Source organism: Haemorhous mexicanus, chromosome 27, assembly GCF_027477595.1.
Source record: "Haemorhous mexicanus isolate bHaeMex1 chromosome 27, bHaeMex1.pri, whole genome shotgun sequence".
Lineage (NCBI taxonomy): Eukaryota > Metazoa > Chordata > Aves > Passeriformes > Fringillidae > Haemorhous > Haemorhous mexicanus.
Genome location: NC_082367.1, coordinates 5250407 through 5268045, shown reverse-complemented (window position 1 = coordinate 5268045; position 17639 = coordinate 5250407). Strand labels below are relative to the sequence as shown.

General features: G+C 53.2%; 1 protein-coding gene across 2 annotated transcripts; it reads left to right on the top strand.

The window, feature by feature from the left end:
• Nucleotides 1-1289: 1289 nt before the first annotated feature.
• FNDC5 (fibronectin type III domain containing 5) lies at nt 1290-16342 on the top strand. Of its 2 annotated transcripts, XR_009489544.1 has the most exons (7): nt 1290-1415; nt 9597-9712; nt 10024-10222; nt 11704-11796; nt 13881-14014; nt 14641-15213; nt 16141-16342. XR_009489544.1 is itself a non-coding variant. In XM_059868721.1 (6 exons), the coding sequence occupies exons 1-6, from the start codon at nt 1337-1339 to the stop codon at nt 14680-14682; spliced, it is 663 nt and encodes a 220-aa protein (XP_059724704.1). In that variant the 5' UTR covers nt 1290-1336; the 3' UTR covers nt 14683-16342. The 2 variants fall into 2 exon arrangements, 1 of the variants encoding a protein (XP_059724704.1); XM_059868721.1 differs by having other exon boundaries at nt 14641-16342.
• Nucleotides 16343-17639: the final 1297 nt, after the last annotated feature.

Here is a 17639-nt window from a genome sequence, read left to right as displayed (position 1 = left end):
CAGGCAGGAGATGAAAGGGAGGCACCACAGGCATTTCCCTGGGATGCAGCAGGGCCCGTGGCACAGACACCGTGCTGGAACTGCCGTCACCCAGGCTGGGCAAAGAGAGCTGGAGTGGCTTTGGCAGGACAGGGCTGTCCCCTGGCTGTCCCCTGGCTCTGGCAGAGGCTTTTTGGCTCTCCCTTGGGTGCCTGTCTCTTGTCCAGGAGGGATCTTTGGGGACTCCTCAGCTGGGGGGTCTCACTGTGCCCCTACATGGCCAGAGGGAGGGTGGCAAGGGGAGGGTGGCAGGGGCTGCCAGAGCCCCCCACACCTGATTCACCCCCCTCTCCATCCAGCTGCAGGGATGAGCAGGGAAAAACCATCAGGCCATAAATCAGCCCTTAGGGACCAGGATTGCCATAAATGTGGGGACCCCAGGGATGCTCCTGGGAGTCCCCAGCACAGCCGGGCAGGTGGCAGATGAACACCTGGGACAGACAGACAGTGAGGGACACACAGCCAGCACTGCCCACCCTCAGCACGGGTGGGTGCCCCACTCAGGGCTGTCCCTGGGTGCTGGAAGGTGCCACCCGTGCCCAGGGCCACCCACCCCATGTGCAGCCCCTCCCAGGGCCAGGACACCCCATTGCTGGTGGGGTCACAGCAGGGTCCCCCTCCAGTGTCCCATGGTCTGGCAGCTGAGCTGGGGACTTGCATTCTGTTCCCATCGCCAGCGAGCATCAATCGGCGGGTGCCGGTTAATTACCCTGGAGGCACGGCTAATGCCAGAGGCTCCTCGGATCCTCTTCCCTCGGAATCCAGCGCCTGCTGCCCCGCAGGGGCTGTGTGACACCCTGGCGGTGGCACGTCCCCGCTGCTGTGCCGGGATGGGACCCCCGGTGTCCGAGCACCCCGGGGACGGCTGTGCCGGGACCCCGGCGGGGGCGGGAGGGGCGGGACGGGGAAACTGAGGCAGCGAGCGGGGCCGTGCTGGGCGGGGGGCCCGAGCCGCCCCCGTCCCGTCGCCCCCGGGGCCGGGGGAGGGACCGGAGCGGGGCTGCCCGGCGCTGCAGCGGGCGGAGCCGGGGCTCGGCGGGGCCGCCTCCCGGTCGAGCCCAGCCGTACCGTACCGTGCTGTGCCGTGCCGTACCGAACCGAGGCGAGGCGAGCCGGGCGCTGCCGGGCGGAGCGGAGCCCCGCCGAGCCGAGCCGCACCGGGCGGCACCGGCGGCACCGGCCCCGGCGCTCTCCGCGGTGCTGAACGGCTCCGCCGCGCCCGCAGGACGCGCCGCCGGCGGGGCCCGGCCCGGCCCGGCCCGGAGCGGCTCGGCCCGGCCCCGAGCGGCCGCGGGGGATGGAGCCCTTCCTCGGCTGCACCGGCGCCGCGCTCCTGCTCTGCTTCAGCTACGCCGGTCTGCGCCCGGTGGAGGCAGGTACGGGCGGCCGGGCCCCGGGAGCGGCTGCCGGGCTCTGGGGAGGGGGTTCGGTGCCAGGAGAGACCCCCGGGGGGGGAGCGGCGGGAGCGGGCAGGGCTGCGCCGAGGGGACGGAGTTTGGGGGGACTTTGCCGGGAATTGGGTGCGGAAGAGGCGGCGGTTTGGGACACGCAGCCCCGCGGCACCGGGCTCGGGCAGCGCCGGGCGCTCGCAGCCCGGCATCCCCGGGGAGGGAGATGTGGAAACGGGGAGAGCGAGCGGAGCCCCTCACCCTGCGCTGGGCAGGGGCAGGTTTGGGGCACCGGAGCAGCGGCCCTGGTTCCTGTCACGGGGCTGAACCGGAGTGGAGGGGGCAAAGCCGGGTCTGCTCTGCCAGTGCCCCTTCCCGGCTGTCCAGGGCCCAGCCGGCTCTGCTGGGAGCTCTGTGAACGCTGGGGAAGCACCGTGGCCTCAGAGGAACCTCAGTGGTCCCAGAGGAACCCCGGTGGCCCCAGAGGAACCCCGGTGGCCCCAGAGGAACAACCTCTCCAGGGGCACTGCACATCCCTGCCACAAAAGCCAGGCCCCTCCGAGCTGAGCAGCTCACCTGGAGTGGGGGATCTTTGGTGAAGGCAGTGGTCTCTTGAGCTGGACCTAATTCTGGAGCTACCAGGATGGACCCAAGTCCTCTCTTGCCTTCACTGGCCCCAGCAGCCCCTGTGTGGGTGTAAAGTGGGCAGTGCTGGTGGAGCTCCCCAGCCCAAACCAGCTGAGGGCTGTCTCCTTTGCTGGCTGCAAGATGTTGGTGGAACAGCTGCTTTGATTTGCAGCCTGCTGATTGCCAGGATATCTTGCATTCCAGGAGGCTGGGGGGTGATTATTAGGGAGTGGAAATTCCTTCTCTCCAGCCATCCCTGGAAGTTGCTGGAGTTACATTTGGGGTTACATACAGGGCTGCAGCAAGCCCTGGATGCCTCAGCTCTGCCACCCGTCCTTGGCCAGGCATCAGCTCCTGAAGTTGCTGTTTCACAACTGCCAGACCCGGGTAGATTAATGAAACATTCCCAAAGGGAGGGAGCCATGAGGAAAACACCGAGGAAAACACAATGGAGGCGTCTGCAGTTGTGACAGCACTCGGGGTTTCTGTGAACTAGGCCACTTCCCTGCTCCTCCTTATCCTTGGATCACCTCGCTTGGCATCCCAGAGTAAACAGGGAGCTGTGTCCCTGCCCATAACCACCTCCTGCTCCTGTCTGTGCCATGTTCCCAGGAGCTGACGGTGAGCTGGGTGACTTTGGGGTGGTGCCACGCACCCCCCACCGCCTCCTCCTCCTGTGTCACCCTTGCCAAGGGTCCTGACGAGCTCTCCCTGCACCCAGGTGAGGCAGAGGGTTTGTGCTGTCCCTGTTTTCCAGAGCAGGAACAGAGGGATGAGGGCACAGAGTGATTTTCCCAAGGTCACACAGAGGTAGTGGCAGCGTCACCACCATGACAGCTCTGTGTCCCCAGCCCTGCTGATCATGTGGCCACAAGGCCACCAAGGCAGGCGAGCCCAGAGCCATTGGAAAAGCCCATGGGGAGGAAATCATTCCCAGGCAGGGATGGAGGCTCCAGGGTCTGTCCCCTTTGGACCCAGAGCTTGTGTGAGCGGGTTTAAAAGAATTCCTGTCATGAGAGATTAAAGCTGCCATTCCCAGGAGGGACTGGTGCAAATTCCCCCCTGGCAATGCCAGGGCAAGGGCTGGTGAGGGGCACCGAGCACAGGCCCTGCTCTGAATTCAGGGATTTTGGCCAGGCAGGACCAGTTTTTGCCAAGGTGATGCCAAGGTGAGTGAGGAGGGGAAACAGGAGCAGGAGGATGAGGTGGCTGAGAAATAATCTTCACACCAATGCTCTTTGGCAACCCCAAATCCCACCTGGGTGGGTGATGCCCTCCCATCATTCCCACTGCTCCAGAAGGTCCCTGAGGAAACACTCAGCATGGCTGGCAAGTCAGGAATAGGATTTAATTTTGTCCCCTCCTCATTAGGCTGAGCTAATGAAGAGAGGGGAGCTGGGCTGGGCTCAGGGCACTGCTGAGGGCTCAAAGAGCAGAGGGGTGATGATGGAAGACCCCAAAATAGGCCACAGCCCCTGTCACTTGCAAACAGCCTCACTGTGAGGTGCCAGCCTGCAGAGCAGCTCAGGTCAGGTTTATTTTTGTCAGATGGAGAGCAGAGGTGACACAGCTCAGGTAAAACCTCCCCTGCCAGCACAGCTCTGGGCCAGCCCTCGGCACCAGGACAAGTCCCAGTTTGAGGAGCCCCTTCACAGCTCAAAAAGGTGCCAAACCCCCCTGGCTGGATTCTGAAGCGTGTCCTCACCCCCTGAGCCACTTCAAACCAGCCTCACCCCCTCCCTAGGCAGCCCCCCAGCCTCGTGGGGGGAAGCAGAGCAAAGCAAAGGCACCAGTCTGACTCCAGCTGCTGTCCGAGCTGGATGCGCTCCCATGGGAGCTGGGATCACCCGTGGATCAGGGTGAGCAACAAGCTCAGCAGGCTCAAGAGAGCAGCAGAAGGTCTCTCAGCAATTTGGAAAGAACAAACCAGCCCACTGCAGCCCTCTCCCTCCATCCCAGAGGCCGGGGAGATTCCTGCCTGGCTGGGGATGGCGTAAGCGCTCTATTGATTGCTGCACTCGCCGTGGGAGGGATTTAATTGGGATGGGGAAGTTTCTCACCCCGGTGTCAGGCTCTCAGCAGGGATGGAGCTGTGAGAGGCAGCCAAGGTTGAGCCATCCTCTTCTGTCTCCTGCTGGGAATCTGCTTGTGGGAAAGGGAGATTCCTCCCAGAGAGATGTGCTGCAGTTATTAGCCACGCACTCCGTGGCAGTGCCATGCACGTGCTGCTCCTGGATCTGTCCTCACCCTTTGGATGTTCATTGCTAAACAAACTCTTGCTGGTTTATGAAGTGCCCAAAGGCTGAATTAGGGCCTGGACTGAGTATAATTCAGTTAAAAGCAGGAATCTGTTGAGCAATGAAGCTGCAAACTTTTATGTGTGCAGTAAAAAGTGGGATACAGGAGCAGAGCTGGGCTGGGAGCAGGCAGCAAAATCCTGGGAGAGGTCTGCTGTCAGCATCCAGCACAGTCCAGGAAATTCCCAGGCTTCCTCACCCCCTCTGACTGCTCTGATATTACAGAGGTGTGGGATAAGAGGAGCTAGAGAAGCCTGTGGTACCCAGGTCTCTGTGGATATTTAGATCCTGGATAAAACATGCCATGATGGGAACGACTCTGCTCCGAGTTGGCAGCATTTAAACCCAAACTGTGACACTGAGAGAATCCTGCCTGTCTCTGGGACTCTCCAGGGTAGAAACATTCCTTCCTTCAGCCCCAAGAAACTCCCAATGGCTGGCTGGCCACAGTCTCTGTGCTCCCTGAAAAGGCTCCACACTCCTGGCAGCATTTCCAGCACATTTGGGCAGCTGCTCCCTGGGGAATCAGCCACAGAGCCAAGGGGTGGGCAGGAGGGGGCTGGGGGCCTATTAATATCCCATTTTTATAGGCAAGTGAGCGGCCAGCAGGGAATAATTGCCTCTTTCCTAGCTGAAGAACCACCAGTTGGCCTCCCTGCTCTTTGAAATCTCTGGATCTTAGCAAACAGCTCTGCTTCCCGTGGGGCTGGGAGCAGGAATGATCCCTGCTCCCACACATTCCCCTGGGGCTCCCTTCATTAAAACCCTTGGGAATGCTGAGCAATGTGCCAGCCCTTCCTACACAGCCCATAAAACCCACAAGCAATTACAGCCACGGATGGGATCCGTGCTGGGAGAGCACAGAGAAGCAGCAAAAGCAGCTCTGTGTGAATCCACACTCAGGGAAAGGGGCAGAAAACATCACATGGATTTTAGGGATGCTCCTTTCAGGTCGTGTCCTTTCATCTCCTGCATCTCCAGGGAAGGTTGTGATGCAGAAATCAAGAGATGTTGGGAATTGAGGCTGGGATTTGCTGCTTCCTGCAAGAAGGGGCAGCTGGAAAGCAGGGAATGAGCTGCTTCAGAGCCTCAGCTCACCAGAGCGTGTCCCTGGGGCTCTGAGGCAGCTCAAGCCCTTCCCAGCAGGGAAGGAGCTGCTTGGGAGAGGAGCTGAGTGCATTGGAAAACGCTGGGAATACAGCACAGCCTCAGGAAGGATGTAATTCCAAGCACCTCCACGGGAGAGGGGAATTCAGGGGGTTTTGGGCACCCTTTGGGTGAAGAGATAAATCCAGAAATACACTTTAATTCCAGACCTGTGGCCTGGACCTGGCTGGCCTGAGGTGACCCCAAGGGTGTGACATTCCCACAGGTTCCTCCTTTCCTTCAGTGATGCCTTTGTGGCCTGGATTCCTCCCTGACCCCAAGGTTTGGACACCCCAATATTCAGCATCTTCCCCGTTCCCAAGTGACAGCAGCAGTGGGATGGAACAAAACTTTTCCCTGCTCTTTTTTCCCACTCCTCCCATCCATGCCACAGCTCCCACAGGAAATCCAACTCACAGGGAAGCAGAGGGGCTCCTCTTCCTGGTGCCACTTGTGCCCATAATGAGCTGTAAAGCGTGTGTGGGGTTCCTCTCTCTCCAATTAAAGTCCAACAATAACGAGGAAAACATTTAATGGAAGGCTGGGAGGGGTTCTCAGCACGGGGAAGGGATGAAGGATCATCTCCAGGGCTCAGGATTTCTTGGTGCACAGCGGAGGCTCCGACCTGCTCCTGCCAAAAGGGCCCCAGGTGCGGCGGAATCGGGGAGGGCTGGGGCACACGGGCCTGGGGGATGGGAGATTTCTGCCTCTGTGGGAAGGAAACCAGATGGGATTTTAGAAATCCTCTGTTTTGAAGCTGCTATTCATGTTTAAAAGTCCAGATTTCAGCTGAAACCATCAGGGTTTCCCTTAATGAGGGGTGGGGTGATTTTCTGCTGACATGAAAATGAGAATATTTTTTCCATCTAAATTTGGGTAAATCTCCTCTGCCAGTTTGCAGGGTGGGATTTGCTCCAGCATCCTGCACTGGAACGAAGTTAAAGTGCTAAACCAGAAATCTTGCACCATTCCCTAATGGAGCAGACAAGGAATGTGCTGCCCTCAGCAGCTCTGGAATAAACAGGCACAAAAATAAAAACCTTGATCCACAACCCATTCCCTGCTATCCCTGCAGCATTCCCACCCTCTGTGCCCACTCCCTCAACACCAGCAGCTTTCCTGGCTGCCACAGGCACAGAAGTAAAGTTTCCAGGAGTTGCACATGACTCTAGAAGGAAAGAAAAATTTGGACTTGGCACCCTGCTCGAGCTGCTGATCCCCTGCAGCCAGCTGGGAAATTACAGGAATTACACCTTTTCCTCCTGATTTCAGCCAGGCTGGCACTGACAAAGAGCTGCAACAGGGCCAGGGAGCCAAAAGTCCTGTGGAATATCTTGGAACAGTGTTTTAGGTCTTAGGAAGTCATGATCTCATCATTTCATCTCTTGGGAACAGGGAGAAAAGCAAATTCATGGATGAAAATTTTGGTTCCAAATTATCCCCGCAGCTCTGGGAGCAGGAAATTCATTTTCCTGGGTTTGTATTTCTGTCAAACACAGTTTAATTCTCCTTGTAGTGTTTTTATGCTGGTTTGACACCACTGATTTGGGTGTAGCAGTGCAAGGGAAGGCACATTGGGGTCTGCTGTCCTGGATTTCTGGATTTTAGAGCTGCTGACTTCACTACCCCATCCCTTTCTTAGGTACTCCTACAAAGAAAGGTTCTAGAATGTTCCAGACCACCCACTCCAGGGGATTTCTCCTTCACCTCCATCCAGATTCCAGTTTTGGAGGCTTCAAGCTCTGGGTTTCAGCTTTACCGAGTGCTTCCCTCCTGCCTCACAGCTCTCCACCCTCTCCCACCACTTCCCAGGAGAGTTTTTTGCTCTCCTCCAGCTCTTCAAGGTCCTCCCAACTCCCCCACATCTTATGCCATCAGGAAACTCGGACACTTTTTATGCTGTGCCTCCCTCAAGGTCACAAATTTCAAAGGGGACCTGAACACTCCGAGTGCTGTTCCCTTTTCCTGTTTTTTTTTTTTTTTTTTTTCCATGATCTCTGCTCTCTGTTCCTGTGGGGTTAATTCATCTCTTTTCAAAGCCCTCCTCCAACTGAAGCTGGCTAAATCAGTGGTAGCTCCTAAAAAAAAAAATTAAAATTTAGCTCCTAAAAATACCCAGGGAAGACAACCAGGGCGGGATTGAGCGCTGCAGCCGGGAAGGGCCAAGAGCTTGGCTGCAGCTGGAGAATGTTTTGTCTCCCATCCCTCAACTCCGTCATGTCCTCCGTATGTTCCAGCAAATTCATCAGGCATGACTCACAGACCTTCCCGTGCACATTCCTGTCTGCTGACCGCCCCTTCCTAAAATTAGACTCGACTTTTGTTGGTTCAGTCACGGGGGAAGGTGAAGAGCTGCAGACCCACGTCCCTTCCTCGTGTCACAGAAAGGGACTTTTATTCCAGGATGGGGAGGATGATCTGTCTCCTTCCTGGGCTTGTCATTGGCACTGCTGCTGCAGGGAGGGTGAGGATGGTGAGGGATCCCATCCTCCAGGAGGATGGCTGGGGAATTCTGCTTCATTCCATGAGGGCCAAGCCCTGGGAGATGAGAATGCTCTGATCAACACCGACTCCATTGCTAGTCCAGAGAGGAATGACATCCCTCTGTGGAATCACAGACTCCTAAAGTCCTAAATTTGTGTGAATTCACCATTCAGTGACTTCTTTTTCTTACTGAGAATCAGTCTGGCTCGAATGGCTTCTCCAGATATTTTATTCCTAAGGCTCAACCTGCTGGCTGTGAAAAGAAGGAGGGATCACTGTGCCAAGTGACCTTCAGCTGGGGAATTCTGTGCTCCTCTGTTCCCTGGGGAGCATTCACCAGGAGTGATGTCAGACACTGACACTACAGCTTGAATATTTTCAGCTCCACCCAGGCGGCTGGGAATGACCATAAATCCAACAAGTGTCACTGGAGATGGGCACAAGTGCACCCCTCTTGTACTGGTGACCTGTGCCAGCCCCAAAGGGGTGGCTATAATGAAATAAAAGCATGAAATTCTCATCAAAATTGGAATAACACAACTCTTCCTTACCTTACTGACCTCCTGGGGCACTCAGAGCATTCACTGCTTTGGGTTCAGAGCAAAGCTGAAGAGTGTGAATGAAATTTCACCAGAGTGGGAACAGAGTCCAGCTGGAAGAGCTGTGCCAAGCCTAGGAGGCAAAACCTTCCCTTGAGATGCCAGGAAGGGCTTTGGGCTGGGCAGCTCCCTTGGGAAGAGGCTCCTGGGGAGGTTGTGCAGCAGCCCAGCTCTCCTTGGCAAGGCTGGGAGGATCCTGCTGGAAATTCAGCTGTGCTCTGGGACTGGGAATAAACACAGAGCCTCAGGCTCCTGCTCTCCTGGCCTGCCCTTTCCACATTACAATATCCACTGGGTGCTGGCAGCTCCAAGTGGATGCTCGCTGGATGTGCTCTGACATCAGCCACAAAACATTGTAAGGAACATTTTCTGCCAGGGAAAAACAGAAGAAACTCTCCCAGTTCCTGCACTCCTGTGTTTCAAACCTCCAGAATGCTCCTCAAAGCATTCCGAGTGCACACGTCCATGGCAGAGCTGGAATTTCCTCCCAGCTGTCACTGTCAGGCTGGGACAGGGAAAAATGTGGCTGGGGAGGATGGCATGAATGACCTGCTCAGGGCTTGGCTGTGGTGTTCAAGAAATTCTTCCCAAGGGTCAAGTATTTCACACATGGAATGGTTTGGGTAGGAAGGGACTGGAGGATCAGCCAGTCCCACCCCTGCCATGGGCAGGGACATTTTGCACTGTCCCAGGTTGCTCCAAACTGGCCTTGGACACGTCCAGGGATCTGGGGGCAGCCACAAGTTCTCTGGGCAACCTCCACCACCCTTCCAGGGAAGGATTTCTTCCCTACATTTAACTTAAATTTCCCCTCGATCAGTTGGAACCTGTGCTGAATGTAACTCCTCTTCTCAGCTGACATCTCCTAGCTCCACCCTGGGAACTGAGACCTGGAGTGACGGCAATTTCCAGGTCACAAATCCAAAACAGATCCTGAGGAAGGTCCTTTCCCACTCCTTTCCTTGCCCTTGCTGTGTCTCCTGTCCCTGTAAAGGCTCTGCTCTCCCTCCTTGCAGACAGCCCATCGGCTCCAGTAAATGTCACAGTCAAACACCTGAAAGCCAACTCGGCCGTGGTCACTTGGGATGTCCTGGAGGACGAAGTTGTCATTGGATTTGCAATTTCCCAACAGGTACTGTGCCTAGAATTACCCAGTTCCAGCCATGTCCATCTCCCCCCAGGTGCCCTTGGTTCCCAAATCCTCTTGCTGCAGTTTAAGCCCATTCCTTCTGGTCCTGTCCCTCGTGGTCCCGGAGGGGATTTGGCTCCCCCGTCCCCTTTGCAGCAGCGCTTTGCACCTCGATAGCTGCAGAGAGGGAAGGATCCTGATGGTTCCTCCACATCCACGTAGTGGGCAGGGCAGGAATCAGTGGCCTTAGGTGACAACAAATGCACATGGAGAGGCCTCTCCACCACTCTGTGCTCTCCTCTCTCGGCTTCCAGAAGAAGGACGTGCGGATGCTGCGCTTCATCCAGGAGGTGAACACCACCACCCGCTCCTGTGCCCTCTGGGACCTAGAGGAGGACACTGAGTACATTGTGCATGTCCAGTCCATCAGCATCCAAGGCCAGAGCCCTGCCAGTGAGCCAGTCCTCTTCAAGACCCCCAGGGAAGCTGAGAAACTAGCCTCTAAAAATAAAGGCAAGTGTGGGTGAGTTCCTACGTGGCCCCTGGGACACAGGGCTCCGCAGAGAGGAACCAGGATCCTGTGTGCTGAGAGCAGCTGGGAGAATAAAGAGGTGATAAACAGATAAACCCTGTGAGATAACCACTCATGGGGCTGAGTGTCCTCTCAGGATGTGCTGAGGGGGCACAAGGTGCCAGGGAGGTGCTGCTGGAGGTGGCTGCTCCTTCTCCCTTCAGATGAGATTTAACAAAGTGAGGAGGAGGAGGAGGTTTGCAGCTCTGTGTCCTGCTCCCTACAAGTGGAGAATGCCAGGGGGAATTCCTGGCCAGCCTGTGAACTCACGTGGAACCAGCCCCCCTGGATGGCACTGGGCACCCCACTGTGCTCACAGGGCACTTGTGGATTCACAGCACCTCCTGGGCTTGGGTTTCAGGGAAAAAAACACCCAGAGGCTCCCACTTTTCTTACATTTTCAATATTTCTGTCAAATCACAGAGAGCTGAGCTTGGAAAGGACCTCACCCAGGCAGGGGCAAGCAGAGCAGGTTGTCCAGGATCACATCCAGCTGGGTTTGCATTATCTCAAAGGACAAAATCAGGCACTTCCTCACTGGCAACTCCTTCACTTGTTGCTCTTTAGCCAAACCAGGCTCTTGAGGGTTTTCTGTCAGCAAGAATCCTGCTCCAAGGAGGGCCTGGCAGTGCAGGGCTGTGGGGATACCCCGGTCCCCCCCTGCCTGCTGAGAGCCCAGCCTGTTCCAGGGCTTTTGGCTGTGGTTCTGAGGATGTGAGTCTTTGACTCTCTTTATTAAACTGATTTGGAGGCTGTAAATCCTGAATTGCTGTTTATCTAGCACTAAGAGGAGCACTGCTCCTTTCCTGGGGGCCTGAACTGTAATCTCCTTAATGCTTTGAAGCCAAGGAGGTGAATTATGCCCTGCAAAAAGGCTCTGCTCCTTTCTGAATCCCAGGGCTCTGCTGAAAAATATCCTGCCAGGCTCTCCACACTCCTGAGCTGGAGCTGCTGGAGCAAGCCAGGCTTTGTGACAGATACAGGTGGCACTAACAGGGACAGGGACAGCAGAGAGAGCAGCCATGGGGACAGAAAACACTGCCCTGTCCCTCTGCTCCTCCCTGGCCCCGTCCCCTCAGGGTGTCACAGGATGAATCCTGGAATCCCAGCCTGGTTTGGGTTGGAAGGGACATCAAGCTCATCCTGTGCCACCCCCTGCCGTGGGCAGGGACACTTCCACTATCCCAGGGTGCTCCAAGCCTCATCCCAGCTGGCCTTGGACACCTCCAGGGATGGAGCAGCCACAGCTTCTCTGGGAAATCCATTCCAGCCCCTCTCCACCCTCAGAGGGAGGAATTCCTTCCTGAATCCCAACCCAAGGAGTCTCAGGACTGCCCCTGACACATGCCTGGGGTCAGGAGCACTCCTAAGCCAGGCTCTGAGCTGGGCTTTGGGTCTCACGTGTCTCTTTGCCCTTGTGCAGATGAGGTGACAATGAAGGAGATGGCGAAGAAAAACCAACAGCTGCGAGCGGGGGAAGTTCTCATCATTGTTGTGGTGTTGTTCATGTGGGCAGGTCAGTCCCAACTCCTTGTCCAAAATCATATCCACAGGATAGCCCCAGGAATGCCTGGCTGCACGTGGAACCATGGAAGAAACAAAAACCCAGAGTTCTCAGCTCTAAGGGCACCTCAGGTTGGGTTTTGCAGCTCCAGTTTGGTCCACCAGGAAGCAGAAAATGGAATTGATGGAAGTAATTCCCTATGGCTAATCCTGTAATCTCATTTTTTTCCAGACTTCCCTGATTATGATGCTCTCAGCCACAGAATCATGGAATGGTTTGGGTTGAAATAAAGATTATTTTGTTCCACCCAACCTTCCACCAGAGCAGGTTGCTCCAAACTCTGTCCTGGAATATTTCCAGGGATCCAAATTCCAACAGGATTTGCCTTCAGTCCTTCAGATATTACAGACTGCAGTCATTTTCTGGATATTAAATTACTCCAATGCTCAGGCAAAATAGAGATTTAAGAGTCTTGCTTTCCACACCCACTATTTATATTTATATTTATATTTATATTTATATTTATATTTATATTTATATTTATATTTATAGTTATAGTTACAGTTATAGTTAATAGTTATAGTTATAGTTATAGTATTAATATTTATAGTTATAGTTCTATTTATATTATTATATTTGTATTTATATTTATATTTACAATTTGCTTATATTTCTATATAAATTTTCCACAGAAATTTCCCCATCACAGAGAAGGATGCAGGAATCCAGGTGACCCTGCATCAGACCCATGTATAATAATATTTTTTTTTCTCCTTATTTGCATCTCCAGAGACTGGACAGCAATTATTCCTAAACACAACAATCACATGAAAATTGAAATGAACTTAGAAGATTTCCAGAACCTCTAGGCCATTATTTTTTCAGCATTTATGCCATGTTTTAGTTGTGCACATCCCAGTTTCAATGCCCTGCCAGGGAAAATAATCATGAATAATTACATGGGGTGAGTGAACAACTGATTCATCTCCCGCTGTAGAATAATCTGAGACTGGGATCAGCTGGGAACAAAGAATTTGCTAATCCCACAATTTCCCTTCCAGACAAATTACTTACATTTAAAAAGCAAAAGGGGTGTGGGGAGAATCTCTCTGCATCAAATGGGTTCTTTTAAAAGTCTAAATACACAAAAACCTCCTTCCAGCTTTTCACCTGTCCTGTATGACAATATTTGGGAAAATCCAAATGGAGCCATTCCGTGCCCAGGGCTCTGGACTGAGCCAAACCCCAGCTCTCGTGTTTCTGGAATTTTTCATGGCATTTTCCTTCTTTGTGTGTCAGTTTTACCCAGGGAAATCACACAAGGAATGGCTGTGGCAGATGTCAACGCCTTTTCTCCAGGAATCAGCCATTTACCCACATTCCCAAAGAAAGAATTTGGGCCACTCTGTTTATCAGTAAAGCCTGGGGGCAACTGCGATGCTGGAAGATTTAAATATATTTGGCTATTAAGGAAGATTTTTTCAAGGAGGGAAAAGCAGCATCTGCCTGGATCCACTTCACCTACGTGTCTGGAATCTGCAGGCAGAGAGGTTATTTGGTGGAAACATCACATAAAAGCTTCTCAGACAGACATTTGCAGTCATCTTACGTGCCACGGCTGCCCCTGCTTCCCTCTCCACGTGCCTGGGGCTGTGGGGGAGGAAATTTCCACTCGCAGCTTGTGCTGGTGCCCATTTGCAGGTGCTGGCAGGTTCAGAACCTCTCCTCTGCCAGCTCCAGCTCCAGAGGACAGCGAGCAGAGGACAGGGAGCAGAGGACAGGGAACAGAGGACACGTTTTCACCAGGCAGAAATTCCAGGAGCTCCTCCAGTGCTCGCTGAACCGCGGGGTTGGTGTTGGTCGAGGTCCAAACGCAGAGCTTAAAACACTTCATAACAGGGAGGCTGGAATCTAATTAATCTTCTGTCGTCCTGTCTAACTAGTTTAGCACGGAATTAAGGGAAGGGAAGAGCCAGAGGGCAGCCTGGCTGTGGTCTGGGAGGAACTGGGAATGCTGCCGAGGCTGGCCAGAGGGATCTGTGATCTCTGCGGGCTGCTGAGCTCCTGGGTGTGATGGTGATGCTCTCTCCCGGCAGGGGTGATCGCCCTGTTCTGCAGACAGTACGACATCATCAAAGATAACGAGCCCAACAACAGCAAGGAGAAAGCCAAGAGCGCCTCGGAGAACAGCACACCCGAGCACCAGGGCGGGGGCCTCCTGCGGAGCAAGGTGAGTGCCCGATTTGAGCTAAATCAGCCCAAAAAAGCTCTCTTCAAAATCCTCCTCCCCCCCGGGCGGGATGCGGGAAGGGAACACCCTCCACACCCACGGCTCTGCTGATCAGGACGGCAGCGCTTCGCTCCCACCTCCAGGATCCTGCGTGGCCGCCAGAAATCAGATTTCAAGCCACGTTTCTGGATGATCTGAGCATCTCTGGAGGAAAAAAAATGAGTTCCTCGGGTCCTCCCACAGCAGCACGTGGCAAAGAGGACACTGCTTCTGTAATTAACTGGAGAGTTAATCAGCAGGAGCAAAGATGGTAACACACTCGATGTCGCAGTGTAAATAGGTCAAGCCTTTAATTTATCCCAACTTATTTCAATTAATGTAACTTCCTCGTGTTTCTGTTCACATTCCCACCACATTTATTTAGTATTTTCAATAGTTCACTGACTTATGATGGTTCAGAAGCAGTGATGAGCCCCACAAGCCTAAAACCTCAACTCTGACCTTTTGTCATCACCATGAAGGCATGGGCAGGAGAATTTTCACAAAACACAACCTGCAGACTGCACTGAGCTCTGATGTGATTTTTCCCTTCTACACATCCGTTTTCCCTTTGTTTCCTCTCCTAGTTTCCAAAAAACAAGCCCTCAGTGAACATCATTGAAGCATGACAGCCTGACACCTGAGAGATGGACTCCACGCCTCACTCTCACTCTGCCTCTGAGCCTGCTGACTGGGGAGGTGAAACATTGTCGGAGCGATTTGCAAAACAAGACCTCGTGATTGTCACTCGTTGGCATCCACCTCCTCATCCGTGTTTCTGCAAAACATCTGGCCAGGAAGGGAAATCCTGCAAAAAAAAACAAACAACCAAACCCTGACACCCAAACAAAGAAGATGGAGAAGAATCAGTGATGCTGGAGTGATCTGTGAATCAGATTGGAGCAACATCTCCCACGCTCACACTCCATCTTCTGGGACAGTTTTCCTGGGTTTTGGGAATGCACAAGGTTCTGTTGTGTCTTTCTCTGGTCTCACTGTCACTCCATCCCTGGCAGTCCTCCCAGGCATCAGGCACACCCCTCTCTGAGCAGGAATGGAGGGAAGCTCATGGCAAACACCACCGAGAAGCCAAATTTTGGCTGCAGCGCGCTCGGGCCTCGCTTCGTTCATCGATGTGTGTCGTGTACCACGTCTTGCAGGTGGGTTTTTCAAACAAAAAAGGCATCCCCCAGTTTCCATTGCCACCAGGAGAACTTCCCTGGCTGTTCTCCAGCTGGGCTGCAGCACATTCTCCACTGCTGCTGTCTCTCCTCTCTCACACTGGTGCTCTTCACCTCAGAAAAATCGGGGAACACTGAGGCACAGACCAACATGAGGGGACACCAGAAGCTGTTCTTTAGCTTCCAGGATAATTTCAACCATTTTCTTTGTGGTATTTTCAGCTGGGCCTGAGTCCACCACCAATGGGATAAAAGGTCCATAAAAATGTAGCCAGTCAGCAAAAAAAACAAAACAAAAACAAAAACAAACAGAAAAAGACAAAATACCTGATGATACCGGTTGCTATGCAAGGTCTCCAGGGGCAGGAGCTGTTTATTGTGGAAGGCTCTGGCCTGAGGGGGCCTTTTTTTGAGGGCTTAAGTTCTTAAAAAGCTTATTTTAGTAAAGTTTCTGAGTGGGAAGGGCTGGTTCTCCTTACACATCCTGCCTGTGCTGTTCTCCTGAGGTTGGAATGGCAGGAGCCTGCTGGAGTCAGCCCTTCCCAAAGAGGGATGAGGATGGAGGGGAAAGGGCTGGGCTTCTCCTCTCTCTTAGCAAGTGCTGGATGTTTGGAAGCTGACAGGATCCCTGGGGATTGCTGGTGCTCTGGAAAGCTGGGAGATGCAGGACCATGACATGAAAAAGATTTACTCTTTGTAGTGTGCCATGGGGTATCTGTGTTTATTTAACTCCTCCACAAGACCACTCCACATGCACTTAGGGGATGAGGTAGGATCCAACTTGTTCCATCAAATGCCAACAGAGGTTGGCCTGAGGAAGGTTTGGAGGAGCCTGGGTTGGGAGTTCCTGACCAGGAACAGCCTGGCAGTGAGGAGCTGCCATCTCTCCTCTTCCCCTGTCACCAGCTTTTCCCAAAGAGCTGGTTTGGGAAAAAGGCACTGGGAAGTTCTCCTGAGGATGTGCTGCTTCCAGGCAGGCCAACCCCAAAGGTGGCTCCAGGATCCTTTGCCTGAACATACTCTTCCATCACCAAGAAGGAGAGGTCACCACCTCTGATACAGACAGAGCAATAAACATTTTATAATGTACAATAAAAGATTAAAGGCATCTCTTGTGTCCTTGTAATGCCTGAATTTAATTATTTTGTATTCACTTGTTTTGAGCAGCACACAAACCCTGAAACTGGGGGACTTTGTATTTCCCAGACCTAAAAATTTAACAGATCTACAAAATAAAATATTTTCTCAGTGTCTGGGTGGAGAAAACCAGGGAGGATTCTGGCTGCAGGACTAAAAAAACTTCACCATAAATAGCACCCCAGCCCTACCTAACAAAATTCTTCAGCCACGTCTGTTATCTCCCAAGGAAGAAATAGCATTTGGAATGCACAGCCCTACAAAGGGAGATTTAGGACAGATGGTACAGCATGTGCAAAATGATAAGGGAGATGCTCTCTCCTAATCCTGGGGCAGACAGCCCTCAGAGAGCTGCTCCAGAGGAAATCCAGCCTGGTAATTTGGCAGGTTTGGGGCTTGTGTGGCTGTTTTAAAGGCACTTGTCCCTGGGAATTCAGACCATATCCTTTTTTTTCCCCACAGTTGTTGCTCCCTAAGGACAGGTTTAAGCTATTTCTTTCCTGACAGAGATGTGATCACTCATTTGGTAGAGCAGAATTAAATTTAAAGTGTCAGTGTGGGGCAGAGTTCAATATTCACATGTGGCAGGAGGTGCCAGGGTTATTTTGATAACCCATAACTGCAGGCTTGGAGAGTAAGGAAATGTTATTTGTGAGGAGAAACAAATGTGGGCTGGCAGAATTCAGCTCAGACAGGGACTCCAAACCACTCAGTCCAAGAGATTCCCTTCAAGGAAATCTTCCAGCCACTCTGAATTGAAGTGAAGAGTAAATCCACACTTTAGGAAAAGGTTATAGGAGAATAAAGTTACTTAAAACGCTGCTGTTCTGAGGGTCATAAACATTAAAGCTTTAACTGCTGCCTGGGCACTAAATTCCACTGTAACCCATGAGAGTCAGCCACTGTGAGCTCAACCCTAAACCCATCTTTAGAACAGAGACCTCACCCCCATCAGCAGCTGCCAAAAGATCCTCCTGAGGTGTTTTACAGTCAATAAAGGCAAGAGAACAAGCAAAAATAAACCCGAGCCACACCGAGGGAAGTCATGCTGGGCCACAGCACAGCACACCCTCCAGACCACCCACGTCCCCCCACGTGTTTTTGCCCCGAGTGCTGATTTTGACTCATTGTTGGAAGCGGGAGCTGCCAAAGGGAGGTTTCAAGAAATACTAAAAAGCAGCACGTGGGAGTGGGCTGCTGTGCCAGGGATCCCAGAGAGGCCGATTCCCTGCCCCTGTCTCAAAGCAAAGCCCTCCCAGCTGGCTCGG

Excerpts from the sequence above, each read along its gene's own strand:
- FNDC5 (XM_059868721.1), top strand. The coding sequence starts at position 1,337 with ATGGAGCCCTTCCTCGGCTGCACCGGCGCCGCGCTCCTGCTCTGCTTC. Across the intron at positions 1,416-9,596 it reads TCTGCGCCCGGTGGAGGCAG|ACAGCCCATCGGCTCCAGTA; the intron begins GTACGGGCGGCC and ends CCCTCCTTGCAG. Across the intron at positions 9,713-10,023 it reads GATTTGCAATTTCCCAACAG|AAGAAGGACGTGCGGATGCT; the intron begins GTACTGTGCCTA and ends CTCGGCTTCCAG.